Source organism: Macaca nemestrina, chromosome 5 (assembly GCF_043159975.1).
Source record: "Macaca nemestrina isolate mMacNem1 chromosome 5, mMacNem.hap1, whole genome shotgun sequence".
Taxonomy (NCBI): domain Eukaryota; kingdom Metazoa; phylum Chordata; class Mammalia; order Primates; family Cercopithecidae; genus Macaca; species Macaca nemestrina.
Genome location: NC_092129.1, coordinates 116,890,108 through 116,916,114, shown reverse-complemented (window position 1 = coordinate 116,916,114; position 26,007 = coordinate 116,890,108). Strand labels below are relative to the sequence as shown.

At 33.9% G+C, this 26,007-nt stretch overlaps 1 protein-coding gene across 4 annotated transcripts in view; it reads left to right on the top strand.

Annotated features, from left to right (window-relative positions):
- Nucleotides 1-26,007, top strand: part of LOC105479493 (adhesion G protein-coupled receptor B3) — a 735,858-nt gene that overhangs the window by 405,384 nt on the left and 304,467 nt on the right. For all 4 annotated transcript variants that reach the window (XM_071095963.1, XM_011737487.3, XM_071095965.1 and 1 more), the window contains 2 exons: nucleotides 6,156-6,258; nucleotides 19,771-19,814. In XM_071095963.1, coding sequence (XP_070952064.1) covers nucleotides 6,156-6,258; nucleotides 19,771-19,814 — 147 coding nt within the window. The remainder of the gene's footprint in view (nucleotides 1-6,155; nucleotides 6,259-19,770; nucleotides 19,815-26,007) is intronic.

Genomic DNA, 26,007 nt, shown 5'->3' with positions numbered 1-26,007 from the left:
TTTTATACTTTTCAATGTATAACTCTTTTTCCTCCTTCAGTTTACTTGTATTTTATTTATTTTGATGCTTTTTAAATGGGATTCTTTTATTAATTTCCTTTTAGATTGTTCATTGATAATGTATGGAAACCCAATTGATTTTTGTGTGTTAATTTTTTTTGCATTCTGCAACTTCACTGAATTTGTTCATTAATTATAACAAGATTTTTAATGTGTGTCTGTATGTGATCTTTAGGATTTACTACATATAAGGTCATGTCATCAATGAACAGAGGTAATTTTACTTCTTCCTTTCTCATTTGGATGCCTTTTATTTCTTTTTCTGACCTAATCGCTGTTGGTAGGACTTCTAGTACTATGTTGAATGAAACTGGCAAGAGAGGGCATTTTGTCTTATTTCTGATCTTAGGGGAAAAACTTTCAGGTTTTTCTGTTTTGTTTTGTTTGTTTGTTTTACCATAAAGTGTGATATTAGATGTGGGTTTTGCATATAAGACCTTTGCTATGTTGAGATAATTTCTTCATATTCCTGGTTCGTTAAGCGATTTTATCATGAAAGGGTGTTTTTGTCACATGCTTTTTTAAAATCAATTGAGCCGAGGCAGGCGGATCACGAGGTCAGGAGATCGAGACCATCCTGGCTAACACGGTGAAACCCCATCTGTACTACAAATACAAAAAAAATTAGCTGGGCGTGGTGGCGGGCACCTGTAGTTGCAGCTACTCAGGAGGCTGAGGCAGGAGAATGGCGTGAACCCGGGAGGCGGAGGTTGCAGTGAGCTGAGATCACGCCACTGCGCTCCAGCCTGGGCGACAGAGCGAGATTCCGTCTCAAAAAAGTAAAATAAAATAAAATAAAAATCAATTGAGATGATCATGTAGTTTTTGACCTTGATCCTGTAAATGTGATGTATTACATCGATTGATTCTCATTTGTGGAAACATCTTTGCATTTCAGAAATAAATCTCTGTTGGTCATGATATATAAACTTTGTAACATGCTGCTGAATTTGGTTTGCTAGCATTTTGTTGAGGATTTTTGTGTCAATATTTATTAAGGATATTTGTCTGTAGTTTTCTTTTTTTTTAAATAGTATCTTTGTCTGATTTCAGTATCCAGGTAATACTGGCCTCTTATAATGGATTTGGAAGTGCTCTCCACTTTAATATTTTGGAAGACTTTGAGAATGAGTTGTGTTTATTCTTCTTTAAACGTGTCATAGAATTCTCTAGTGAAGACTTCTGGTCCCCTAGGCTTTTGTTTATTGAGAGGTTTTTGATTATTGATCCAATCTCTTTACTAGTTATGAGTCTATTCAGAACTAAAATTTCTGCATGATTCAGTCTTGATACGTTATATTTTCCTTAGAATTTGTCTGTTTCTTTTAGCCTATCTTGTATGTTGGCATAGAATTAATTGTTCATAGCTGTCTCTTATGATACTATTTACTTCAGTGCCAGAAGTTGTGATGTCTCCTTTTTATCTGGTTTTTGTTATGTGAGTCTTCTCTCTTTCTTTTTACTTACTCTTTTTAAAAAGGGTTTGCCAATTTTGTATATTTTTTCTCCAAAAATCAACTCTTAGTTTTGTTGATTTTTACATGGGTTTGTTATTTTCTATTCTGTATATTTCAGCTCAATCTGTATTATTATCTTTCTTCACTAAGTTTGGGTTTAGTTTATGCCTCTTTTTCAAGTTCTCTGAAGTATGAAGTCAGGTTTTGGTTTGAGATCTTTCTTTTTTTTAATGTAGGTGTTTACTGCTATAAACTTCCCTCTTAGTACCTTTATGCTGCCTCGCATATGTTGTGTGGTATGTTGTATTTTCATGTTCACTTGTCTCAAGATATTTTCTAATACTTCTTGTGATTTCTTCTTTGATCCACTGGTTGTTTAAGAGTGTGCTGTTTGATTTCTACATATTTCTGAATTTTTCAGTGTTTCTCTTGGTGTTGAGTTCTAGTTTTGTTCCATTGTAGTCAGAAAAGATACTTGGTGAGATTTCACTCTTCTTGAATTTGTTAAGGTTTGTTTTGTGGCTTAACATGTGGTAAATACTGGAAAGCTTTCTGTCTGCCCTTGAGAAGAATGTGTATTCTGCTGTTGTTGTATGGAGTGTTGTATGGAGTTCTGCATGTGCCTGTTAGGTCCAATTCATCTATAATGTTACTCATATCACCTGTTTTCTTATTAATTTTCTGTCTAAGTAATCTATCTAGTTAATCTGTCTAGTTATTAAAATGGGGTATTAAAATATCCTATTATATTGTTACTATTTATTTCTTTCTTCAATTATTTCAAGGTTTGCTTCATATGTTTGGGTGCTATGACATTAGGTGCACATATATTTATAATTGTTATATCTCCCAAGTGAATCAACCTTTTTATCATTACATTGTGTCCTTTTTTGTCTCTTGAGACAGTTTTTGACTTAAAGTCTATTTTGTTTGATATAAGTGTCGCCAACCTCATTCTTTTTTAATTATCTTTTACATGGGATGTTTTTTCCATACTTTTACTTTCAGTCTATGCATGCCCTTATATACAAAATGAGTCTGTTGTAGACAACTGAATTGTATTTTAATCACTTTTTATACTCACTTTAAGATATGGTTCATGTGCCTTAACCATCTTAAGACTCTGCAGAAAAATGTGATGATTAAGTTAGGTTGCCACTGAATGATTAACTCTATACATTTTAAATTGTTTTATGTATCAACTAGCACAAATCTCAAGGACAGAAAATAATTTTATTATTTTAGTCATGAAATCCATTTGGCTGTCAGATCTGCTTTTCTAGCAGTGAATTCAAACGTGCAGCCAGCCAGGGAGCATTAGCAGATCACAAAGCCTGACATGGCACATCAGCAGCCAGCTATTCACTTGTGCAAATTAGAATAAATTGACGGAATAAATTAAAGACAATTTTGTACACTATACACTTTTTAAAAAGGAAGCCACTGCATAATGTAAATTTGCTTATTTATTTCCCCTTTCTTAGGCATTTAATACCATGATATTGGCATTTTAAATCAACTTGTTAAAATTTTTGTATTTTTGTTTAGTATTTGCTTATTAAACAAAACGCTGAAACATGTTTTGAGTATTAACATGTTCCAAAGAATAATACAAATGAGGACATATAAATGATAGATAAAATTCTTGCTCTCATCGAGCTTATTATGTGGAAGAAGACATGCGTAGTATTGATGAAAGCTTTGGTAGAGGTAGGTGCACGTTACTGTATTGGGGCACAAGGTGGCAGGGACTCACATGAATGATATTAGCACACTGATATGCATGAATACATTGACACATATCTCTTCTCAAATATATTCTAAATATATTAAAACATACACACATTTACTCTCTCTCTCTCTTTCTTTGTTCCTCTCTCTCTCTCTCCGTCTCTCCTTCTCTTTCAGCAAAAGCCATAGGGTTGATTCTGCCCTCTAGGGAACTTCTCCACCAGGCCAGTTGAGCAGCTGATGAACCTAACACAGTGTAATATACCCTGCAGAAGACAACTTATTGTAGCTACTTTACTCCTTACAGACCAGCCATTCAGGGCCAAAGTCTCCACATTCCCAGACACACAGGGAGCTTCATAAACATCTTAACAAAATTGCAATCTTCTTTATAGAATACCCACATCTGTGTTTCCTAGTAATGTATTCACTTATGGAATTTAAATATAATAGAGATACCGTATGTTCTAATATAATAATTATCTAATAATAATTAAAATTAGCAGTCATTGGGTTTTATTAAAAGCTGGTAACTAGGATTATAAACGGAATCAGAATAAAGAGACAAATGGAATTTGACTGAAGTATCAATATTTTTGTTTTGCAAAACCAAACCAGAACTTAAACACATTCAGGCTAATCCAAAAAAGGAACTTACATCTGTTTGTTGAGCACTGATTGTTCTCTAGGAGAAATGTTCATAATTTCTCTGGTAATGACAGGTGGGTATTTCCCCTGACTCTAAGCTGTATGCACCATTCTCTGGGAGACCTGTCAGCTGTGCTAATGTGATCAACCACCCAGGATCACCTCTCAACTTTGTCAATTTTCTCTATTCTCACTTGGTTCTCTGATCACTTTTACTCACAGAGAAACAGGGAAGAATAATTTGGCAAAGGAAGCTCGGCATTTAGAGCTGAGTTTTCTGTCCTTCAAAATGTACTATACCTTCAATTGACTCATTTAGCATTTAATGAAAAAAAGAACAGTTAACCAGCTCTCTCTGTCTGCAACAATCTTCCTCTTAACAAAAACAAAATAAATTTATGCTTTGTTGTTTTTTACTCTTTACTCTTAGGCTTTCTCTCTGAGCTTCCTGAGTGTTTAAAAAAGTGTTATTTGACATTACTGCATACATGAGAAATGCACTTAAAAATGTTAACCCATGTGAAATAGGTGTATAGTTCCTCTGCTAGTAAATGTAGTAAATTCCCCCAACCACGGAATAACTCTGCATTTTTTTCTGATGAAATCTTGTGCCAAAAACCATCTCATTAGAGAAAAACAAATCTCAAAAAATGCAAGGTTCAGCATGGTTCCACCAAATCAGAACTATATGACTTAAATGGTATAACCACTTTAGAAAACAATATGGCAGTAACATAAAACTAAGTATGCCTTTACAGCATGATCAAGGAATTCCACTCTGAGATATTCACCTAAGACATATGAAAATACATATCCATACATAAAATATGTATGGTAATTATTTGTAATTGCCAAATATCATTAGTTATTATTTCTAAAGACTAAAAACCAGAAATAACCTAAAGGTTTTAACCTGATTGGTGAATACATCAATAATTTTTTTTTTGTATTTGTACCATAGAATTTGTATTTGTACTATAGAATATTACTCAATTGTAGAAAGAAACAAAATAAATGAATCTCCAAAACTTTATGCTAAATGAATTAAGTTAAAATTAGAAGTCTACATACTGTATGCTTCTATTAAAGTGAAATCTTAGAAAAGGCAGAATTATAACAACAGCATGTCCATGGTTGCCTGGGAGCATGGAAGGGTAGGGGATTAAATAAAAAGGGACTTGAGGAAATTATTTAGGGTGAGGGATTGTTTGTCTATGTTAACTGTGTTAGTGCTTACATGGTAGTTATACAATTATCCAAAGAATTAAACTATATATTTAAAATTGGTGAGTTTTATCTGTAAATACTACCTTAAAAAACAAAAAAGAGGGAAAAAAATTAAATGATTTTGTCATTGATACCTAATGTGAATTCCCCGGAATAGTACATGCCCAATGGAAGAGCAAGTGGTTTATTATTTCAAAATTCCAAACAGGGATATATTCACACATATGCACACACTCATCTTTGAATCTCTAAATACTACATGATCTGCAGCATTTTACGTATTTTACATATTTTGTGTGAAAACTTACATATACAAGAAAAGGTTGGTTCAGTTTTATGTTTATATTGATGGGTAATTTCTTGTAAACTATAGATATGATTTTATTAAAATAACTTAAACTTCTCTGTAAATGAAATATCTTGGTAAGATATTTCAGGGAAAATGTGTTTCTTAGATTAAGAATATTGAGATCAAGCAGTGGCCTATCAATCTCTATTGTTGAAATAAATTATGGTCAATAATTAGCAAGAGCATTTATTTCTATTTAAACTCTATTTGCTCTAATGTTACTCCACATTCCAATTATTTATTGTAATATGTTTTGGGATAATCAAAGAAACACCAACACAGCACATTGCAATAAGAGTATTTGATCTCCGAGAGAACAAAAGTCTTAGGTCCTCCTTGATATAAATGAATTATATTCATTTAAATATTGTCTGAAGATTTGAATTTACAATCCATAACTCTTGTAGGTGAATCAGATTTAAGTAATCAAAAGCTTGTTAGTGCTGTTGCTTTTTCATATTTTCTGCATCTAAAATGGTAAAACGGCCTTTTCTCCCCTAAGTTTTCTGTTCCACATAAGGTTTCTTTACAGCAGCAAAATGTGTCTTTCCATGAGTAATACCACAATTTATGTTTGTGCTTTGGATGCATTTATTTGAAACCATCCCAAAATGTATTGAGTAGTAGCAATTTATACTTTTCATCAATCATTTCTCCTTTTAATTATAATTACTCTGTTTCAGAAATTATACTGTCGTTAATTCCAAAATCATCGTGGTCACAATAAGGCCTGAACCCAAAACAACCGATTCGTTTCTGGAGATAGAACTAGCTCATTTGGCTAATGTAAGTACCATCCACTGAGCATTGACTTGCTTGTAGAATTACCTTTTTAACAGTCATTCTTTGACTGATAACACCAGAATACATTTTCTAGACTTTTAAAGTTGCAAATGAATTAATTTGTTATGAGTATATGTATTATAAAGAAACAGAATGATTATTCTATGCTTCTTTCATGATAAAATTCTCTTCAATTTATCCAAATGAGTAAATGTATTATAAAGAAACAAATAATGATTATTCTATGCTTTTTTCATGATAAAATTCTCTTCAATTTATCCAAATAATAGTTGATAAATAATTTATCAGTGCACACATCTTTACCAAGCTTTGTGCTAGGCACTGGAGAAGGTGAGGTGAGTACTAGCCTATTAACTGTGGGGGTGCTTACATGGTAGTATACAACTATCCAAAGCATTAAACTATATACTTAAAATTGGTGAGTTTTATCTGTAAATAAAACTCGATCTCACTATGTGGTAGGAAAGAAAAAATTTAAGTTGCATGCCGCAACTTAAAGTAAAAGTTATAAACAGTGCAAAGGGGAACGATTAATTCAGAGGAAGGGGGTGCTGGGTGGGGTGGGTGGCGTGTAGAAATACTAAGTCAAGGCCGGGCGCGGTGGCTCACGCCTGTAATCCCAGCACTTTGGGAGACCGAGACGGGTGGATGACGAGGTCAGGAGATCGAGACTATCCTGGCTAACACGGTGAAACCCCGTCTCTACTAAAAATACAAAAATTAGCCGGGCGTGGTGGCGGGCGCCTGTAGTCCCGGCTACACAGGAGGCTGAGGCAGGAGAATGGCGTAAACCCGGGAAGCGGAGCTTGCAGTGAGTGGAGATCCGGCCACGGCACTCCAGCCTGGGCTACAGTGCAAGACTCCGTCTCAAAAAAAAAAAAAAAAAAAAAAAAAAAAAAGAAAGGGAGAAATACTAAGTCAAGGATCAGGGAAGGCTTATTATAACTACTTAGGTGCTCCCATTGTCTAAATCAAAGTCTTTCATGTCAGAATGAAAATAACCCATTCTTAAATCTATCCAACTACAACTGAAATGCTTCAGATTTTGTTCAGTCCTCTATACAAATTTTCAGTGTCTACTTATTATTTAAATAATCGAATACTTAAATCATTGAAGGACAGGAGCAAGGAAAGTGATTCCTATGAAAGTCTTCCTTATTGTACTTTCATAGTTCCTGTATTAAAATAAGCCCATCTCATGATTTACATGTACTTATTTTTATTCCTTGCAAAGTTTTTATGAAGTTGACCTTTATTTACATTGAAAAAAAAAAAAAAAGCAAAAAGTGATTAAGTCATTTTCCCAAGCTCATATAGTTAGTGAATGACATAGCATAATTTATACTCACATTCTTTTGGCTATAAAACTTGTGTATTTTCTACTATTGTGTAGTTTCTGATTTCCTGAAAAAATCAGCCTTAGTTTTATAGAAAAATGATAATCATCTTTCCTGTCAATCACTTTTTACTAAGATGCCCTAGGCTTCCTAGATCATTTAATAAAAATTTCAAATCTCTCTGCAATAACTTTCAAAGATTGCAGTTAATATTTAAACTACTAGGTGTTTTACTACTTTTGCCAAAATACTACTTCTATCTAACCTTAAGAACGTGTTTTAGTTCTACAATATCTACCTCTTTATGCCTTAGTATAGCCCTCATCTCTTCACTGCACTGAAAACTGGGAGACATTTTTAACTTTTGAACATTTGCTTTTGAATAAAGAATTTGTGCATTCAACATTTTTTTATGAAAATACATGTTTTTGTTGTTTATCTACAGTTACAAGCTTTGGGAGAAAGTAGTAAGAGATATTAATTCCCTGTATCAGATTATAGAATTACTGAAAAAGCACCCAGTGTCAGAATGTGTACTGTTTCTTATGCAGAGAACATTTGTGCAAATGAATCACAAGACTTTCGTAAATAAAGATTAAAACATTATTTAGAACTTAAAGAACATGTTAAAGGAAGCTTTTTTGATAAATTAAAAAAGAGTAGTCTCAAAAATAGTGTTGAAATAGTCTCACTATCTGAGTATAATAAAACTTTTTGAAATGAACGTATTTAAGCTTTGAGTCTGTCTTTTATCTTCTGGAAATGTATTTTGTCAGCTGATTTACAAAAGATATAAACCATGTACAAAAAATATTTTCTACATATGGAAAACAAAGAACATAGTCAACAAATTTTATTAAGCACCAGCTAGTACTGGAATGACAATGAAAGTCAGCATGGAAGAATGATGAGATAATTATCCCAAGTCACTTAGAATTAATTGTGTCTTTCAGTATTTTGAGTAAGTGAATTGACCAGGTTCCCACAAGAATACTATCTCCACTCTAGAAAGCCCGTATTTAAAATATATGTATACATGTAGACGAATGTGTTACAAAAAGTAGATAGGGAGAGGAGAATAGAAAGAGGAACAATTTACGCTAGAGAAGAAAAAGTCTCTAGGCGCTCTTGTTTAGACTCTCCGCCGTGCACATCGTGCCTCTCCCCAGAGGCTCCTCCAGTTACTGACCACACAACTGAGCCTCTCTGGGCTGCTCTGGACTCTTATTTAAAATGTCCATCTCACTGTTGTCTGTACAATGCATACAACCCTTCTACTTTACTGTTTTGAATTTCTAAAGCTTATTGTATTTACATTTATTTTATTGCTAAAATTAGATTTTGTGAAATACTTTGGGAAGTATTACTGTTCACTAAGAGAGGGAATATGTGCTTTATTTATTGAATATCATAATATTATTACCAATCTTATAAAAATATATTCTATGTACTGAGATTAGTTTATTTCCACTGAAGAGAAGACAAAAAAGGTTCATTTTGAAATACAATGTTAGCTGAAATGTGAAGAAAAAATAGATCTTAAATATGCAGACTGAAATTTATTAGAAAAAGCCTGAACTTCATATATATATATGTGTGTATATATTTTTTTTCACACATATATATTTATACACACACACACATACATATATACAGTTGGCCCTCAGTATCTGCATCTGTGGATTCAACCAACCACAGTTGAAAAATATTTGGAAAAAAATTAAAAATAACAGTACAACAATAAAAATAATACAAAGGTAAAAATATAGTATAAAAACTATTTACATAGTGTTTACACTGTCTTATGGTATTAAGTCTTTTTTTTTTTTTTTTTTTTTTTTTGAGACAGAGTTTCGCTCTTTTTGCCCAGGCTGGAGTGCAATGGTGCGATCTCGGCTCACCGCAACCTCCGCCTCCCGGGTTCAAGCGATTCTCCTGCCTCAGCCTCCCAAGTAGCTGGGATTACAGGCATGTGCCACCACTCCAGCTAATTTTGTATTTTTTAGTAGAGACGGGGTTTCTCCATGTTGGTCAGGCTGGTCTTGAACTCCCGACCTCAGGTGATCCACCTGCCTGGGCCTCCCAAAGTGCTGGGATTACAAACGTGAGCCACCGCGCCCAGCGGTATTAGGTCTTTTAAGCAATTTAGAGATGATTTCAAGTATATGAAAGAATGTGGATAGGTTATATGCAAATATATATGATTCTTGAGCATACATGGATTTTGGTATCTGCAAGGGGTTCTGGAACCAACCCCCTACGGATAACAAGAGACAACTAATATACACACACCCACCCCCCACCTCCAACCTCCACACATATACACCTACATATATATTAATATATACAATTATGTATATATGCATGTATATACATATGCATGCCCATTTTTGTTGCCTGCAAAATTTTTTAGAAATGGCGTATCTCTAATATCAAATCTGTCTACTTTCACCTATTTTCTTATATCAAAAGTATCCATTGTACTTTCAGGAAAGAATAACTTGAAAGTTACATTTTGTTAAAATGTCTTGTGAAAAAAGAAAGGAAGATGGGAATTAGTAGTTATAGTGAGTTACAGTGAGTTAACAGGAAAAGCCTGTTAACATTTTCTTTTAAAAGTGTGTCTCAGAAAACTTTTTAACAAATAGCATTTACAATATGTTAAATATAATAAGGCTCTTGGAAACTGATAGGAATAGGTAATAAAATATGGAACCTAGCAATTCCAAATTGTGTTTAGCAAAGCCAATTGCAGCGTTAACCAGATTATGTCATTAATTAGTAAGACACTATGCTTAGTTCAGTTTTTCAGGCTGATGGCTTCATTGTCATGACTTATAAAGTCAGGGTATATGGTCTTTAGTGCTTAAGCATAATAATTAATGGTTTTCAAGAAATATCAAATTTTTTCTCCTCCCCCCCCCAAAAATTTGTTTTTTATATCACTTAAGAGTGACATTTATACTCATCAAATTTTTAGAACCTATAATGCATAAGGAAAGTTAATCATCTTATTGAAAATAATTCTCGAGGCCCAATGAGTGCAATAGAATAGATCCCTATGTACACAAACACATATACTATTAGGATCCCTTGTGTCTGACAGGTCTAGGCCTACTGTGACTTTCCAAGGTGAATAACATCTTTATATTTAAAGATGAGTTAGAAGAAAAAGAAGGTAAATGTATTTTAGTTATCTCATGCTCTATCAACTTTGCAAGCCTGAAAATGCATACTTTTCCCAAATGAAGTTTTTATGTAGTTCCATTTCGAATGGAAAGATAGAGTGGACCACACCAGCCTGCAGTCTCATCTTGACTTTATTTTTTTTTTTTCCTCTGGGCATCAACTCCAAATGATGTAGGTAGGGTGCTGCTGCTGTCTTTCAGGGTTGACATAAATAATACATTATGTTTGTAGTTCTCAAATTGATCTAATGAGAATTTGGGCTTATAGGTTTTGTTTTCTTTGCCATATTTGCATGCATCCTAATAGTATGAAGCTGACAAATTAAAGAAATTTGTTTTATGTGTATAAAGTAATTTTAAATGAAAATTAACCATGACCCTATGACCTTTGTAAATCATAGTGGAAAACACAGTGACAACTGTATCTTCATTATAAACATGAGAAACAATGAAAAGAAATTCCAACATTCATCGGTGGGTATTTTCATGAATATAAAGGTTAATAACCTAAGGATTCAAAAATTACTTGGCAAAACTTTAAAAAGTTCAGTGTGTGCATCCGTAATTTTCACAAAGGGTTGTTTGATATGCCTTTACTTTTTGAATTACTTTTCTGCCCTAGCTTTATCCATTTGGAAGTGGTTTCTGATATTTTGTCTGTTTACAGTTCTTGGTAACTTTTCTAGAGAGTCTTGAGATGCTACTAGACAAGTAGATTGAAGGCCCTTCCAACAACTGAAATTGAGATAGAAATTGCTCTCTAGCTACATTTTTTGGTTATAGCCTAAATTTCTTAACTTGAGTAGACATCCTTCTCATGTTTCAAATTTAGTTTATTTATATTTATAATACATAATTGATATTCTTTAAAAACATTTCAGTATGATTGTGCTATTGTTGGAGCAGGGGTTCGGCAAACTTTTTTAGTTAAGAGTCTGATGGTAAAGACTTTCAGGCATGAGAGTCATAATGGCTTCTGTCACATCCACTGAACTATGGTGTGGCTGTATTTCAATAAAAGTAATTTACAACAGATGGCAGGTCAGATTTGGCTCATGGTCAACGCCTGTGTAATAAGCAGAATAGTGACTCCTCCAAAAATGTCTACATCCTAATCCCCAGAACCTATGACTGTGTTGTGTTACAAGTCAGAAGGGATGTTTGTGTGAGTACATGTCAAAAGGCATATGTGTGTTACATGTCAAGAGGAACTTCTGTGTGACTCCCCTTGTCTCTGCTATAGCCCTATATAATTATTATTAGGGCATGTTATTATAGTCCTTTTGGATGTAAAAGAAAAGGACATAGGCTATATGTTGTACCTATATAAAATCTAGTTATTGTATTTATTTATTTATTAAAGTTATTTGCCACATTAATTAATAATAAATACTTGAACATTTTTAACTCTAGAAGACCCATTTGTTTGCTGAGAGGTACACCAGACTCTATGCAGCCATTACTGGAAATGGTGTAATCACATACAGGTAGGGCACTCTGAGAAATATATGTAGAGGCAATGATTTTCTTTGAAGGATACACATGTAAAAATGTCCTCGTGATAGTTCTACTTTTTACTGCTTCCCATATGACAAGTGGAAAGTATTCCTCTGGAAATAACACAGGTTAGTGATATATCTCAGAAATTAGAGAAGCAAGCTGTTATCCTATCTATAAAAATAGTGTCATCTGGTTAATGTAGGCTACTAACTACATAGCAGAAGTGATATTAAATATGTGTCCTCCCCTTGTATTCCAATCAAATAGCTGCCAACTTTCTGTGAATAGCTATGTAACATGGATGGGACTCGTCCTGATAAAAACAGTATTCTACATTTTTTACTTCAGTGGCCTTCATGTAATTCTGCTTTAGCTAAAGCCATTTTTTTTTCCATTCCATCTTAGTTTATCTGGTTTTCAATGTGATGAGAATCCTCATAAAATCCATCCAAATTATCTACATTTCCAACTTCCTAACAAGTAAGAGTTCAGTATTGTATTCTCAATGTGTTTTTTTAGGCTTTAGGTACACAACAGCTATCCCTTAAAAACTGAACATAAGACCCAGATTTAGCTCCTTCTAAGTATCATTTAAAATACTAAAATATGAAACAGTACTTATCATAACTTTGAGAAAATATTAGAGAAGAACATCCAGGAGATTACTTCCTGTTGAGTTTTATATTGTACTTTTTCACTGCTGCATCCCCTTGTGTGGTGTTTTACTCTTTAAGGCCCTGTAGAACTGTTCATATGTTAAAAGACATGACCCTGAAATGGGTCCCTCTCACTGATCAACTATTAGTGACCTGTGATAGATTTGACTGTGGAAAAATTTACATCTACTAATGTCTTGCTTCCCTTAGCAATTCCTGAGATTTTTTGAATGTGTCCTTCTAAAATATCATTAAAATTATGAGGAGGCCGAGGCGGGTGGATCATGAGGTCAGGAATTGAAGACCAGCCTGGCCAAGATGGTGAAACCCCATCTCTACTAAAAATACAAAAAAAAAAAGAAAGAAAAAAAAATTGGCCAGCCTCAGTGGCAGGCGCCTGTAATCCCAGCTATTCAGAAGGCTGAGGCAGGAGAATGGCTTGCACTCGGAGGACAGAGGTTGCAGTAAGCCAAGATCACTCCACTGCACTCCAGCCTGGGCTGCAGAGTGAGACTCTCTCTCTCAAAATAAATAAATAAATAAATAAATAAATAAATAAATAAATAAATAAATAAAAAATATGCACAAGATATGAATTGGTCTTTTGCAGATCCAGTTATGCAAACTGGAAATATTCTTGAGGAATCTCCAAAATCTATTTGGGTAGTTACATACAATAATAACAATTAATCTTTAGTGGAGAAAGAAAGAGAGGATAAACTTAGAATCCAGGTCATTTTAAAGTAATGCCTTGCCATCTAAGATTTAGGAAATTAAAGACAGACAATACAGTGTCAGTTGAAGAGTCTTTCTCCCCTACACTCAAGAGACCAATGTCCAACTCACTGAACAATGTGACAGAAAAATTCATTCTGTAACATCTAACTCAGAGCACTGGAAATGTCAAATAGTTATGATGAAGTCACTGCCCTTCATCCTGCACTTAGCTGCTTTGCCTATTTACTTGCTTTGCCTCCACAGAAAAGAGATTATTTTTGTTTCAAGGAGGCTGTGAAGGTACAAAAAAGTTCTGAAGTTTCAAGATTAGTAGTTTATTATGGCATATGACCACCAAGCATTCAAACATCTGAGTAAAAATAGAGTAACCACGTTATTTCTTTTTTTAAGCAATTGTGTTTGTAATTTACAAATAATAATTGTATTGACCTGTGGGGTACAATGAGAGGTTTTGATATATGTTTACAATATAGGATGCTTAAATCAGGGTAATGAACAAATCCATCACCTCACAAGTTTTCAGTAGACGGGAGGAACACGCTTTAATGATCTATTGCACAGAATGGTGACTATGATAAATAGTAATGCATTGTTTATTTCAAAATTACCGAGTAGGTTTAAATGTTTTCAGCATGTTATTTCTGCCATGTATATCATGAGCAATGATTCTCTAAATTTGATGTGAAAAAAATTACGAAGAGGCAAGATTGTCATTATTAAAATGGAGATTTCTACGTTTAGCCTCAACCTTAACATTCCTATTGCCAATGAATCCACATTTTTTGTATTCATCCCAGTTTATTCTGAAGTAGGTCCAGAGAAACACTTTGAAAGCATCATTAAGATAGCAAGAGTGTGATTAAGGTAGCATATGCATTGAATATATTTAAAATTTAAAACACCAGGGAAAATTTATAGAAACTTGGTCATTTGTATTGTGATATTATTGTTATCTTTTCTGTAACCAACTTGTTTCAGATCTCTTCTCAAAGATAATCTTACTGATGAAGCTTTCTTAATAAACAAAAGTACTATCCACTCTATTTTCCTAGTCGTACCTAGTCATACCTCTCTCTCTCTGCCCTTCACTATGGTGAAATACATGAGGCAGGGACTTAGTTTTGCTCATCCTTGTATCACAGTGCCTTGAATGGTTCTTGGAATGTAACAGGTGTTTAGTAAATGAATTCAGAATGGTTGCAGAATGGTCAGACTTGTTGTGATCATCTGCCTGCTATCTCTTCTGACTTCTGCACTTTGTGAGGGTAATATAACATAGTTGAGTATTTCCTTAAAAAGACTTAGGAGAGAGTTTTGAAAGAATAAAATGAATTTCTAGAATCATTGAGAGTGAGGGCTAGAAAAGATGTCCAGATCATCTATTTTATAAATAAGAAAAAAAAAGTCATGCAGTCCAACAAAAGGGAGAACCACCCATTGAAATACATTGGCAAAGCTAGTGATATATTCTACTATTAAGTAAATATATTTGTTTGGTTGATAACGGAACAGAGGAGAGAAGTAAAAGAAAATAGCGAAGACACTCGAGAGTGGTGTGTAGAACATCTACGGCAATTAGAAATTTGGGCAGTGGTGAATTTTTTAAATGCTTAAAAGTGAGTAAGTAGAAACATGTAGAATTCAGCTATGCTGTTTTGAATGGAACCAAGAGTGGCAGTTTTTGTTTGTTTTGCCAAAAATATGTTTGTCAAGAATAGCATTTCCTTTTCAAAAGTTTCCAAATATGTGCAGTATTACCATTTGGTAGGTCAATATATACTATTTATTGATAGTTTGGTAAATTAATCTTCTTTAACCCATCTGTCTTGTTTACCTAAGAATTTTTGTTTCCTTAGTTTACTACATTTGTTAAATCTACTTCTACAGATTAGTACTTAGCTTCTCTCTTTTCCTCTAGCCCTGCCATTACATTTTTTTATATTGGGCTATTTCCCGTTATTGATTTTCTGTAAATTCCTCATAACAGATCTAGTAACAGAGTCCCTTTGAGGAAAGTAAATGAAAATTATAACAAATATTTTACAGGCACTTACTCAGCAAAACCTTGTAGCCAGCTTTCTTTTTTTTAATATTTAGAATCCATTCATCATAGGTTACTTTTTTTTCCATCTCACATTCTAATTGCTTAAGTGACTAGTGTTTTCAGGTACTAAGTTTTTTCTCATTTGTTTGTTCTGCTTATTTTTCTAAACTTCAGATGTTCCAACTATTGACCTTAGCTCACAGTCTCACATATTGGTGACCATACTAGAATAAATGTTTATGGTGTGTATCCCAGAATGTGTAGTGAAACCTAAGATTGAATGATGCATTTTGGAACCTATAATAATGCTCACATGTATGGTGTTTAAATTTCCATAAGCACAAAAAGAAAGAGAAGCATGCAGCAGGATCTAAGAAGTAAGGGGTGAAGAACATGGAGAATAAAACTGAATGTTGACAAAGTCATGGAAAAAGATTAGAAGAAGCATTTCTCATTTTGAAACCTTTTTTGAAGAAGAAATCAGTTTCTTTATGGTGATAAAAAGGAAAGAAGTATCCAAACAATTAAGTTTACATGTTGTTTCTTTTCTATTTTTTGTTGTTGTTGTTGTGGCCCTACTGTGAACAATCATTGTGAAATATTAAGCCTGTAGTCAGTATCTTATATTAGTTTATATAAAGATTTATCCTACATTATACCTCATTAAAATCAGCCAATTAGATTTAATGGATCTGTTATCGCAAGTTCCTCAGCTGCACTTGGTTTCTGTATCCTTGAAATGCATGCTCCCATACTCTTCACTGTGATGTTACAAGGATAATTTGTTTTCTATAAGGTTATCTGAGCTCCTTTGAACAAAGCCCTAGGTAAATATAGCATAACTTTATGACAGCATTTTGGCGGTGCTGTGGATTTATCAGAAAGTCACAAGCTATATGAAAAATTCAGGTAAGACTAGACAGGATCTTATAAGATAGATAAGAAACAAATTTAATACACCATTCCCCTTTCCTTCCTTAGAACATCTAGATCTATGCCTTCTGTAGGAACCAGATAATAACCCATTTCGTCTATGAAACTTGTGCTGACTAGCATAGGCCATGATGCTCCATTCCCTCATTTGTTCTTTACTTAGTAAACTATGGCTAGTGATATTTATGTAAACATTTTGCTTGGATTGCTATAGGAACATTCCATGTGTATATTTCTCATCTACTTCTATAGGACTATGACCTTTTTTCAGGAAAGACAGTGTTATTATACTTTAGGAGCATAGTGTAGGGAGATATGAGCATTTCGTAATAAGACTCCACCCCATCAAAGGAAAGAAGCTGCAGGGAGGTAAGAAGTACCCGGCAGGAGAGGCCCCAAGAGGTTTGACTACCAATGGGGCTCAGCAAGGGAGTCTTCTGAGAATCCACCTAAGTGCTGGCGATGTTGTAGGACTTTTTCCTTAGCTCAGCTAAGAGCCGGGTTCTTATTACATGGTCACAAGAGATTAGGCTTCCAGACACTTTGAAGGGTGAGAAAAAAAAAAAATGGAATTTATTGGGAAAAGAGGGGATAAAAATAAAACAGGGACCCTCCGCAAAGCCAGAGTCCTGCTAGCTGGCTTCCTGCCTGGCTGATTGAATTCCAGTTTCCACCCCAGGAGAGGAGAGGCCAGGCTCCTCCCCTGCAAATGGTGTGAACCTCCCAAGGCTCACCCAACTGCACATTCCTCACAGTGCTCAGGCCTTGGAGGTTCTGTCAGGGAGCCCTTCCCACCTGGCTGTCTCAGTGAGAAGAGTCAACATAAATCATCAAATAGGGCCAGATTGCTCAGAACTGGCTTTGGACCTTAGCAGGCAGGTGAAAACCTTTTGCTTCCTTTACCTCCCCTCCCTCACCCCTCTACCACCCTGGCCACTGGCAGAGTCATGCCCCACCTCCGCCCAGGCCTTCATCTGGAGGAGGGAAGATGATCTGACATTCAATCAGGTTCTGTGTTTTGATTATTGTTTGTAACAGATCATTTTCAATTGCTAATGACATGACGATCGTGATTTAATGTGACAACCAAAGCCTGTTATTTAAGAGTGACTCAAAACTTTGGAGTTTGGTTTTTTGTTTGTTTGTTTTCAAATTATGACTAAATTTCCATCCAGAAGCAAGAAAAAGATCATTTTTTACTAAATAAATTTTAAAGGAAGAGTGGGAAACAAAACCAAATGCATTTTCTGATTGCTTAAAAAAAAATATCCAAGATACCTTAGATATGTGGTCTTTCAGGGAATTTTTAGAATAACTGGGATGCTGCAATATTAGATTTAGTCATGTACCAATTAAAATGAATAATATGTAAGGTTTGAGTTAATTTCATATGTTTTAGAACAGCGATCTTACTATTTATTTCTAGCAAAAATTTAGAATGGACCCATCAAACAACATTTAGAAAGGCACACCTCCAAAAGAGCTTCTCTGGACTTTCAAAGATATTTCTTTCCCAGATACACTCCAGTGATTAACTATTTGTAGACAACACTGAAGCCTGAGGGCTGGGTCATAGCTTACTGTCTATGAGGGACTGTTTCCACCTGTGGAAGGAAGGCAGTGGCCTGTTTCAGTACTGTTTTTTTTTTTTTTTTTTTTTTTTTTTTTGAGACACAGTCTCTCTCTGTCACCCAGGCTGGAGTGCAGTGACGTCATCTCAGCTCACTGCAAGCTCCGCCTCCCGGGTTCCCGCCATTCTCCTGCCTCAGCCTCTTGAGTAGCTGGGACTACAGGCGCCTGCCACTACGTCCGGCTAGTTTTTTGTGTTTTTAGTAGAGACGGGGTTTCACCGTGTTAGCCAGGATGGTCTCCATCTCCTGACCTCGTGATCCTCCCGCCGCGGTCTCCCAAAGTGCTGGGAGTACAGGCGTGAGCCACCATGCCCGGCCTCAGGACTCTTTTAACTGCCTTGGTCTGTTAATTATTATTATCAGTAACTAAGTTGGATGAAGACATAGATAATCATGTTTGGTTTTTTAATTCTGTAATGACACAAAGCTTAAAAGCAATACTGGATGTGTGGGATGCCAAAATCAGGATTTTAAAAGCTCAGCAGAGATTGCCATGTATGAGTAATACCTATCTAGCTCAGGAAGAGTCTACCCAAATATCTAATACAATCTTAGTTTGCATTATTAGGAAGAGGGCACCTGATTTGGAGAGGCAGTGGTAGTGCTTTGCTGTGCACAGGTCAGACTCAAGTGAGTGATTTGCCTAAATACACTTTAAAAGTGTATGCTCCAGGAAATTAGTCATGTGGAGGATGAGAGGACTTCAAACCAACAGTGTATGTTTAATGGATAAGAGAAGATTCTTCAGGCGTATGACAGAATCTGTAGATACATGTATCTAAATATATTAGAACTCTTCAAAACAGAAGTACATTGAATAATCCAGCGTGAAAAACCCATGGTGTTATCTTGAAGGTCACGGCAGGTACTCAATTCACAATTATTGAAATAAATTTAAAATCTAGCATTTTCACTTAAAATTTCATTAGACATTATCCTATACAAATATAATATGCTAATTAAGATGATATTGCAAGTCAACAAACTCAAGAAATGGACACCTCTTGTCTCTAGGAAACATCAACTAGAGGCTGACGAGGAGGTAGTGGTGATGATTATACATGTGCATACTATAAGATATGTCACTGTGATTTCAATATTATGAATACTATGATCTTAAAGAAAGTAATCTAGCAACTAATGTTTTAGAGACATAAGTATAAAATCAAAATCATCAAAATATAGACTTACGGTATATGAAAGCTTCACTTTTAATTTCCAGGAAAACTAAATACAAGTTAGAGTGTTTGGAATAAAGATACTGTTTTCATAGAACTTTATAAAATGGGTCACTAAATCTATGAGAAAGGAAATGTGAATTTCTTATAAATAATTGAAAATAAATCATTAAAGTATCTCTTACCACAAGATAAGAAATCTTCCATTCTGTTTCTATTTCACATAATCCTTCAATCTTTTTATAATATGTACTCAAGATATATGCATTCTTTCTTTGCTTTTTTTTAGGGTACTTTGAATCCCTATTGTGTGTTGTGGGATGACGCCAAAACGTAAGTGACAGATGTTTTCCTACATTACTTTGGGCTAAATATTCAAAGTCCATTAAGTTATTTCAGCTGCCTGCTAGTTAACAGGAATATAAGTCAGTGAGATGTTACATTCAGAGAAAAAAAAAACATTCTCTTTCTGAATCTTCAGTACAGCATGATGAATGTGTTTGTGTGTAATGATGCCATCAGATTACATCTCAAGATAGGATTGCATTACCTAATGTGTAAGGCACATTGCAATGTGAATTCCATGAGGAATTTTTAAAAGCTCTGATATTTTAGAATTTATAGAGGCCCGAATGCCATCTTTACATCTTGCCCTAGTAATTCAGCTTAGCATTGCAGAATAAAATAGCAAGCTCTATGGTCATTTAGCCAATATATTACTCACATGACCTTGAATCTTTTATCAGAGTAATGCAATATTTATATGGTCCTTCCAAATTGTTTTGTCATAAAAACATTGAATAACATTTAATTTTGTATTTGTATATTTTTGAATTCAGGCAGAAAAAACAATTGCACTAAATAAGTGTGAGTGATTCTTCCATGTTTTTTGTTTGTTTGTTTGTAGAAGTAATCGCAATATAGCTCATCAAAATCACCTTTATTTTATTGATAATCTTATGAGATTTTTGATGTCTCAAAGAGCAGAAAAATCTGTAGTTAAGTCTTGGTTAGATGCCTATACTTTAAATACTTGTGTAGGTTACAACTTTTATTTTTTGGTTTGGTTTGATTTTGCATGAGGGGAGATAAATATCAATCAATCCCAAAAGCTAATACCACTCTATATATGCTGTCAGATGAAGCACCATATTGTTGGACTCTATGTATTCTACGAATTTTCCTGGTGTTCTTCACCCCTGATATGATCTACATCTGAGGTTTTGTGATGCTACTTGTTTCTCACCAGAGAGTCTAGAAGAGGAACATTCTTAGAATCTCTAGGAAAAGATTGAACTCTCGGACAATTTTCTCAGTCCTAGGATGCTGATATAGTTTAAATTACAATTAATATTAAACACACTTTTTGCTATAGGTTCTGATACTCTGGGTATCCTCTACTTCTAGTCCAGTACAATAGTTAAGTACAGAGAATTCCAAATTGCCCTGGTGATAACATGAGCTGAATAGCCTTACTGATGTCATTATTATTTTTTTCTTTTTGGAACTTTACAGACAAATCCATGATAGTAAAATTTTTGCAAGCTTTCTCTCTGTACCATTAGCCAGAGAAGAATTTGGTGGTATAATCTAAGGTGTACTTGGTGTGTTATATAGCCAAGGGAAGAATAAAATGCTATAAAAATCTAGTTGAATATTTTCTGCCCGAGAAACATGTGCTATCTTTTTTATTAATTTATTTTTTATTATAATTTAAGTTCTAGGGTACATGTGCACAACATGCAGGTTTGTTACATATGTATACATGTGCCACTCCTGATTTTAGTTTCCATGTCTCTGTGAATAAGAAGCAACTTTGATGTAGTTTTATTATTATTTTTTTTACTGGGTACAATCTGTTTCTTTGTTGATCTAAACAGGGGAAAGTGTTAGTTATTCCAAAAGTTCCTTAGGACTATTAAAGGGACACTACAAGAGATAGTCCCTTATTTTGTGCCTCCTGTTGGCTACTTTTCATAGACAGTATAAGGTGTTACGTTGAATGTATAAAACGATTGGTTTCTGAGGTCAGCATTCACCTGAGGAATCAATCACACCTCCCTAACATCTGCCGGTAACATGACTGTTAGCCATCACGAAGAATGTCTCAGCTTTACAAAATTCAGCTTCTAAATTGTCCTTGAAGAAAACTACCCAGGGAGAGGAAATGTGTTTAGTTGTCTTTCAAAGAAGATAATCTCAAGGGATCAGTGTAGTTCATGTTTTCTTGATGTATCCAGAAAGTGATCAAAAACCTTCCCATTGTGACAAAACTCCTTTCCCATCACAGTTTTCGCTAGATTGTTTCATTATTGAAAGTGTTTTTCTGGGTGAGCTTTAAACAATGAAGGCTGAGACAACTTTGTTTCCTTTCTTCACATTTGTTCTTCTATTTTGACTATATTTATATATACACAATAGTTTTATCGATGTAATGATATTGAATTTGAGTATAGGTCCTGTAAATATAGTTAATAGTGAAGAGATAGTGCTACTTCTTTTTAACAGAAAAAGGCTGACTTAAATATTTTCGAGATTGCAGTAATAAAGTTCAAATTAGAAGTTGTGCTTTAATGTTGGTTTATCAAGTTGCTGTTATTTTTAATTTTAAAAATTGATTTTTCATTACAAAAGCAATGCACGAGTATTTTTTACTTGTAAAACTTTAAAGTAGAACTGTTAATGTAAAGAACCCCACTGATCATCACCATCTTGGGCCTCCACATCCACCCAGATCTCTAAGATCATTCCTATTTACATTTTGTTGTTCCTAATTTCGTATATCCATTTATACATTGACGTATGTATTCATTCATAGACATTCACACTATTTTTAAATAAATGTTTTTATGTTGTATGAACACTTGACAATCCCAATTCGAAATTCAACAAATATCTTGGAAAATTTGTTTTACACTTCCTATATTTCATTCCTTGTATCTGCTGCATTGTATAGGTATATCAAAGTTGATTTACTATTCTCTATGTCGATGACTACTGGCATGATTTATCATTAATTTTAGTCTATAAACTGCGCTTCTGTGTATCTCGTTGTACATCTCTCCCTGAGGATATCTCTGCCCACCTAATCCAAAATGTTGCCCTGTCGTTCTCTTTATATCACCCCATTTTATACTTTCACAGCACGCATTCCTTTTTCTTATTTTTGTTTGGTTACCACCTGCCTTCCTCACAAGAAAATAAGCACCATAAAAGAAATACTTTGTCTTTCTTATTCATCACTGCACTGTTGGTGCCTACTATACCTGCATGTAGGATACATTCGATAAATATTTATTGGCTATTTTGGTAAAAGAATGAATGTTTGCATGTTTCCTAAGTACATTTTCTATCTAAGAATTATTCCCATCTCTATTTGATTTTATCAGTTGATAAATATTTCTAGCAATTATTAGACCTAACACTGGAAGTTTGATGGAAGAATGTTTCAGCTTTTTACAGTAGTAAGATCCATTATAAACAATTAATTTTATTTCCAAGAATAATCTATTACCCAGATTATCTCAAACAAAGGTGTTTTATTTTACGATCATTAGACAAAGCATCTTTAGACAATTTAGAAACATATATTTGTTTTGTTTTGGCTCACTAATTAACAAGATATTGAAAATGCTTCATTGTATGTGACGCACGAAATAAATTCAAAGTAATTTTCTCACTTCAGACATAGACTTATTTTAAATAGGAGAATATTTTTTATTCAATAGATGCAGAAAAGACCTTCGATAATTTCAACACCGCTTCATGCAAAAAACTCTCAATAAACTAAGTATTGATGGAACATATCTCAAAATAATAAGAGCTATTTATGGCAAACCTACAGCCAATATCATACTGTATGAGCGAAAGCTAGAAGCATTCCCTTTGAAAACCGGCACAAGACAAGGATGCCCTCTCTCACCACTCCTGTTCAACATGGTATTGGAAGTTCTGGAAAGGGCAATCAGGCAAGAGAAAGAAAGAAAGAGTATGTGACTAGGAAGAGAGCTAGTTAAATGTTCTCTTAAAGTGGCTTACAAAGTTATCATTTGAGTGATTGATAATTTGCACATTCTTTGAGCTACTCTAAATTTGGATTTTGAGTATTAGATCATGCATGGTGACTACATTTCCTGGAAAACCTATACTCCCTCCCTTAAATTAGCCTGTGGTCTTTCTCTATGGATCTTGTAACTATCCATCTAATACTGTCCAGTCTGTGAAGGACTACGTGTTTTCAGAAAATGTTTCATCAATCCATTTGTAATTTACTTACCTATCTTGTCATTGAAAACAAAAGCTTCTAAGGACCAGACTTCGCCATTTTTTCTTCATTTCAAATTGATTTATTGGAGTTGGGAGTAGCAACCGTCATATCTTGACTGAGACTGCCACTGGCTTGTTTTCTCTCAAAGTTAAATAATTGAACAATTTCTCTCCTTTGCTACCATTATTCTTATTTATTCATAAGCAGAATATCTTTCTCTCCCTTCGTCATTCATCCTGGGAGTCAAAATTTTGTTTACCTCACAGTATAAATCCTAGCAAACATAAAACTAACACTTCAACCTCATCTTCTTATTTCAGGGAAGTTGACATCATTTTATTTGCTCTGTGGATGATTGATATATCTATATATTAGGAAGACACAATATTACATACCTTAAGAAAAATATGTTCCTCTTAGAAATTTTAAATACTGACACAAAGTGTTACTATTATTGGATAGCCAACCTTTCCCTGCAGGGAATAACCAAATGATAAAGCTGTTTTATATGGCTCTGTTCAAACTGGGATAGAGTTGGATCAAACTAAGATGGACAGAAAATAATTTTCTTACAAGTATGATACAGGAGCAAAAAGAACAAGAAAGAGGTCTTGTTGGAGACTTCATTTAAGCAATTAAGAAATAAACCAAGAATAGTAACCGTGTAAAACAGCAATACCATGGTCTCATTGTTTGGAAAGAAATGTGGAAACATCCTCTACAGACTCATAATTACCTAACTGAAGCCTTTTTGTGAGCAACAATGAAAAAAAAAAGTCTGTATATTAAAAATATTTAACAACATATAGCCATCATTCCAGTAGAAAACTATTTCTAGAATTTCCTGGTGATTCAATTAACCATAGATAGGATTTGAAAACTATTTAACTTCAAGAAATTATGTTACCTTTGTAGCAAAGATTGGTCTGTTTACTACATGTTAACATGTAACTGATTACATTATCGCAGTCGATACTTTAGAAAGAAATCCCAATTGTATGACAAACGTATGATGTTCAGTCTTCTAAATTAACACTGTTATGTGCAGCCTCTATCTCCAATATATGTTCTAGGTGCCAGCATGTTCCATTTTACTGGATAGTTCCTAAGGTATTGTAGTTGCTCTTTTCTGTACTTAGAGGGGTAAAACAAAATAACTAATTTTGGCTGACACTTGTAACCTTGCCTCAGTAGGTATATTCACAGTCAGTATGTTGCAGAACTGCAGAAGGAGATAAGTTAAATTTTTGGAATTTGCATCTAAGATGTTAAAATGCCATAGAACTTTCCATTATCCATTCAAGTCCAATCATTAATTATCTAATATTATAAAACTATGTTATGCTTTTGTCCCTTGATTATATTTACATTGAAAAAAATTGAAAATACTAGACCTTTACATTATCAAAATACTAGTCCTTATAAATTAAAGTAAAATTTACCTGATCTCCAAAAAAGAAAATTTATATTATAATCAAAGATAATAATGCCAAACTTTAGAATGGTTCTTGGTTTTCAGATTTATTGTGGATAAAATGTTTGCTTCTATTTGCAAAGCAACCCTGCTCTTCTAAAAATATTACAAAAAGCAATAGAAAAAATTTAATTTTCTAAAAAAATAGAAATACAATTAAAGATTTATTGACATGAAACTAAATGAAGCTTTTACTTTTTGCTTTTCTGTTTACACTATACACTACTTTTTGAAGCTTTTTCATATTCGCAATTGTGTGTTTTCTCATAAAGCCATTATAATTCAGCTTTCTTCAGGTAAATTTTTCTTTTTAATTTCTCAAAATTTTAAAAATTATCTTAGAATGTTTTAAGTTACATCATAGATTTAATGGTTTTAAATCTTAAATGCTTAGTTTCTTAAAGGTGTATTATTACATTTATTAGCATATAAGTGATTCTTTTTAAACTGATAACGTTTACATAAGTGCTTCTAATATTATTAGCAACCCATTATGTCCATTAGCATGAGCTATAAAGTTCAAGAAATGCTGCATCGTGCCCTCAACACAAATTCTCTGGGCTAACATTGGGAATCAAATGGCACCATGTGCTTTTTATTGTAATTCTCACCTTGACCATCTAACATAGGGGTTTGCACACTACAACCTGTGACATAAATACAGACTGCTGCATGTTTTTGTAAATAAAATTTTATCAGACACAGTCATTCCTATTTGTTTATGTATTGTCTATTTCTTCTTTTGTACTACAACTGCAAAGTTGAGTCGCAACAGAAATCATAAT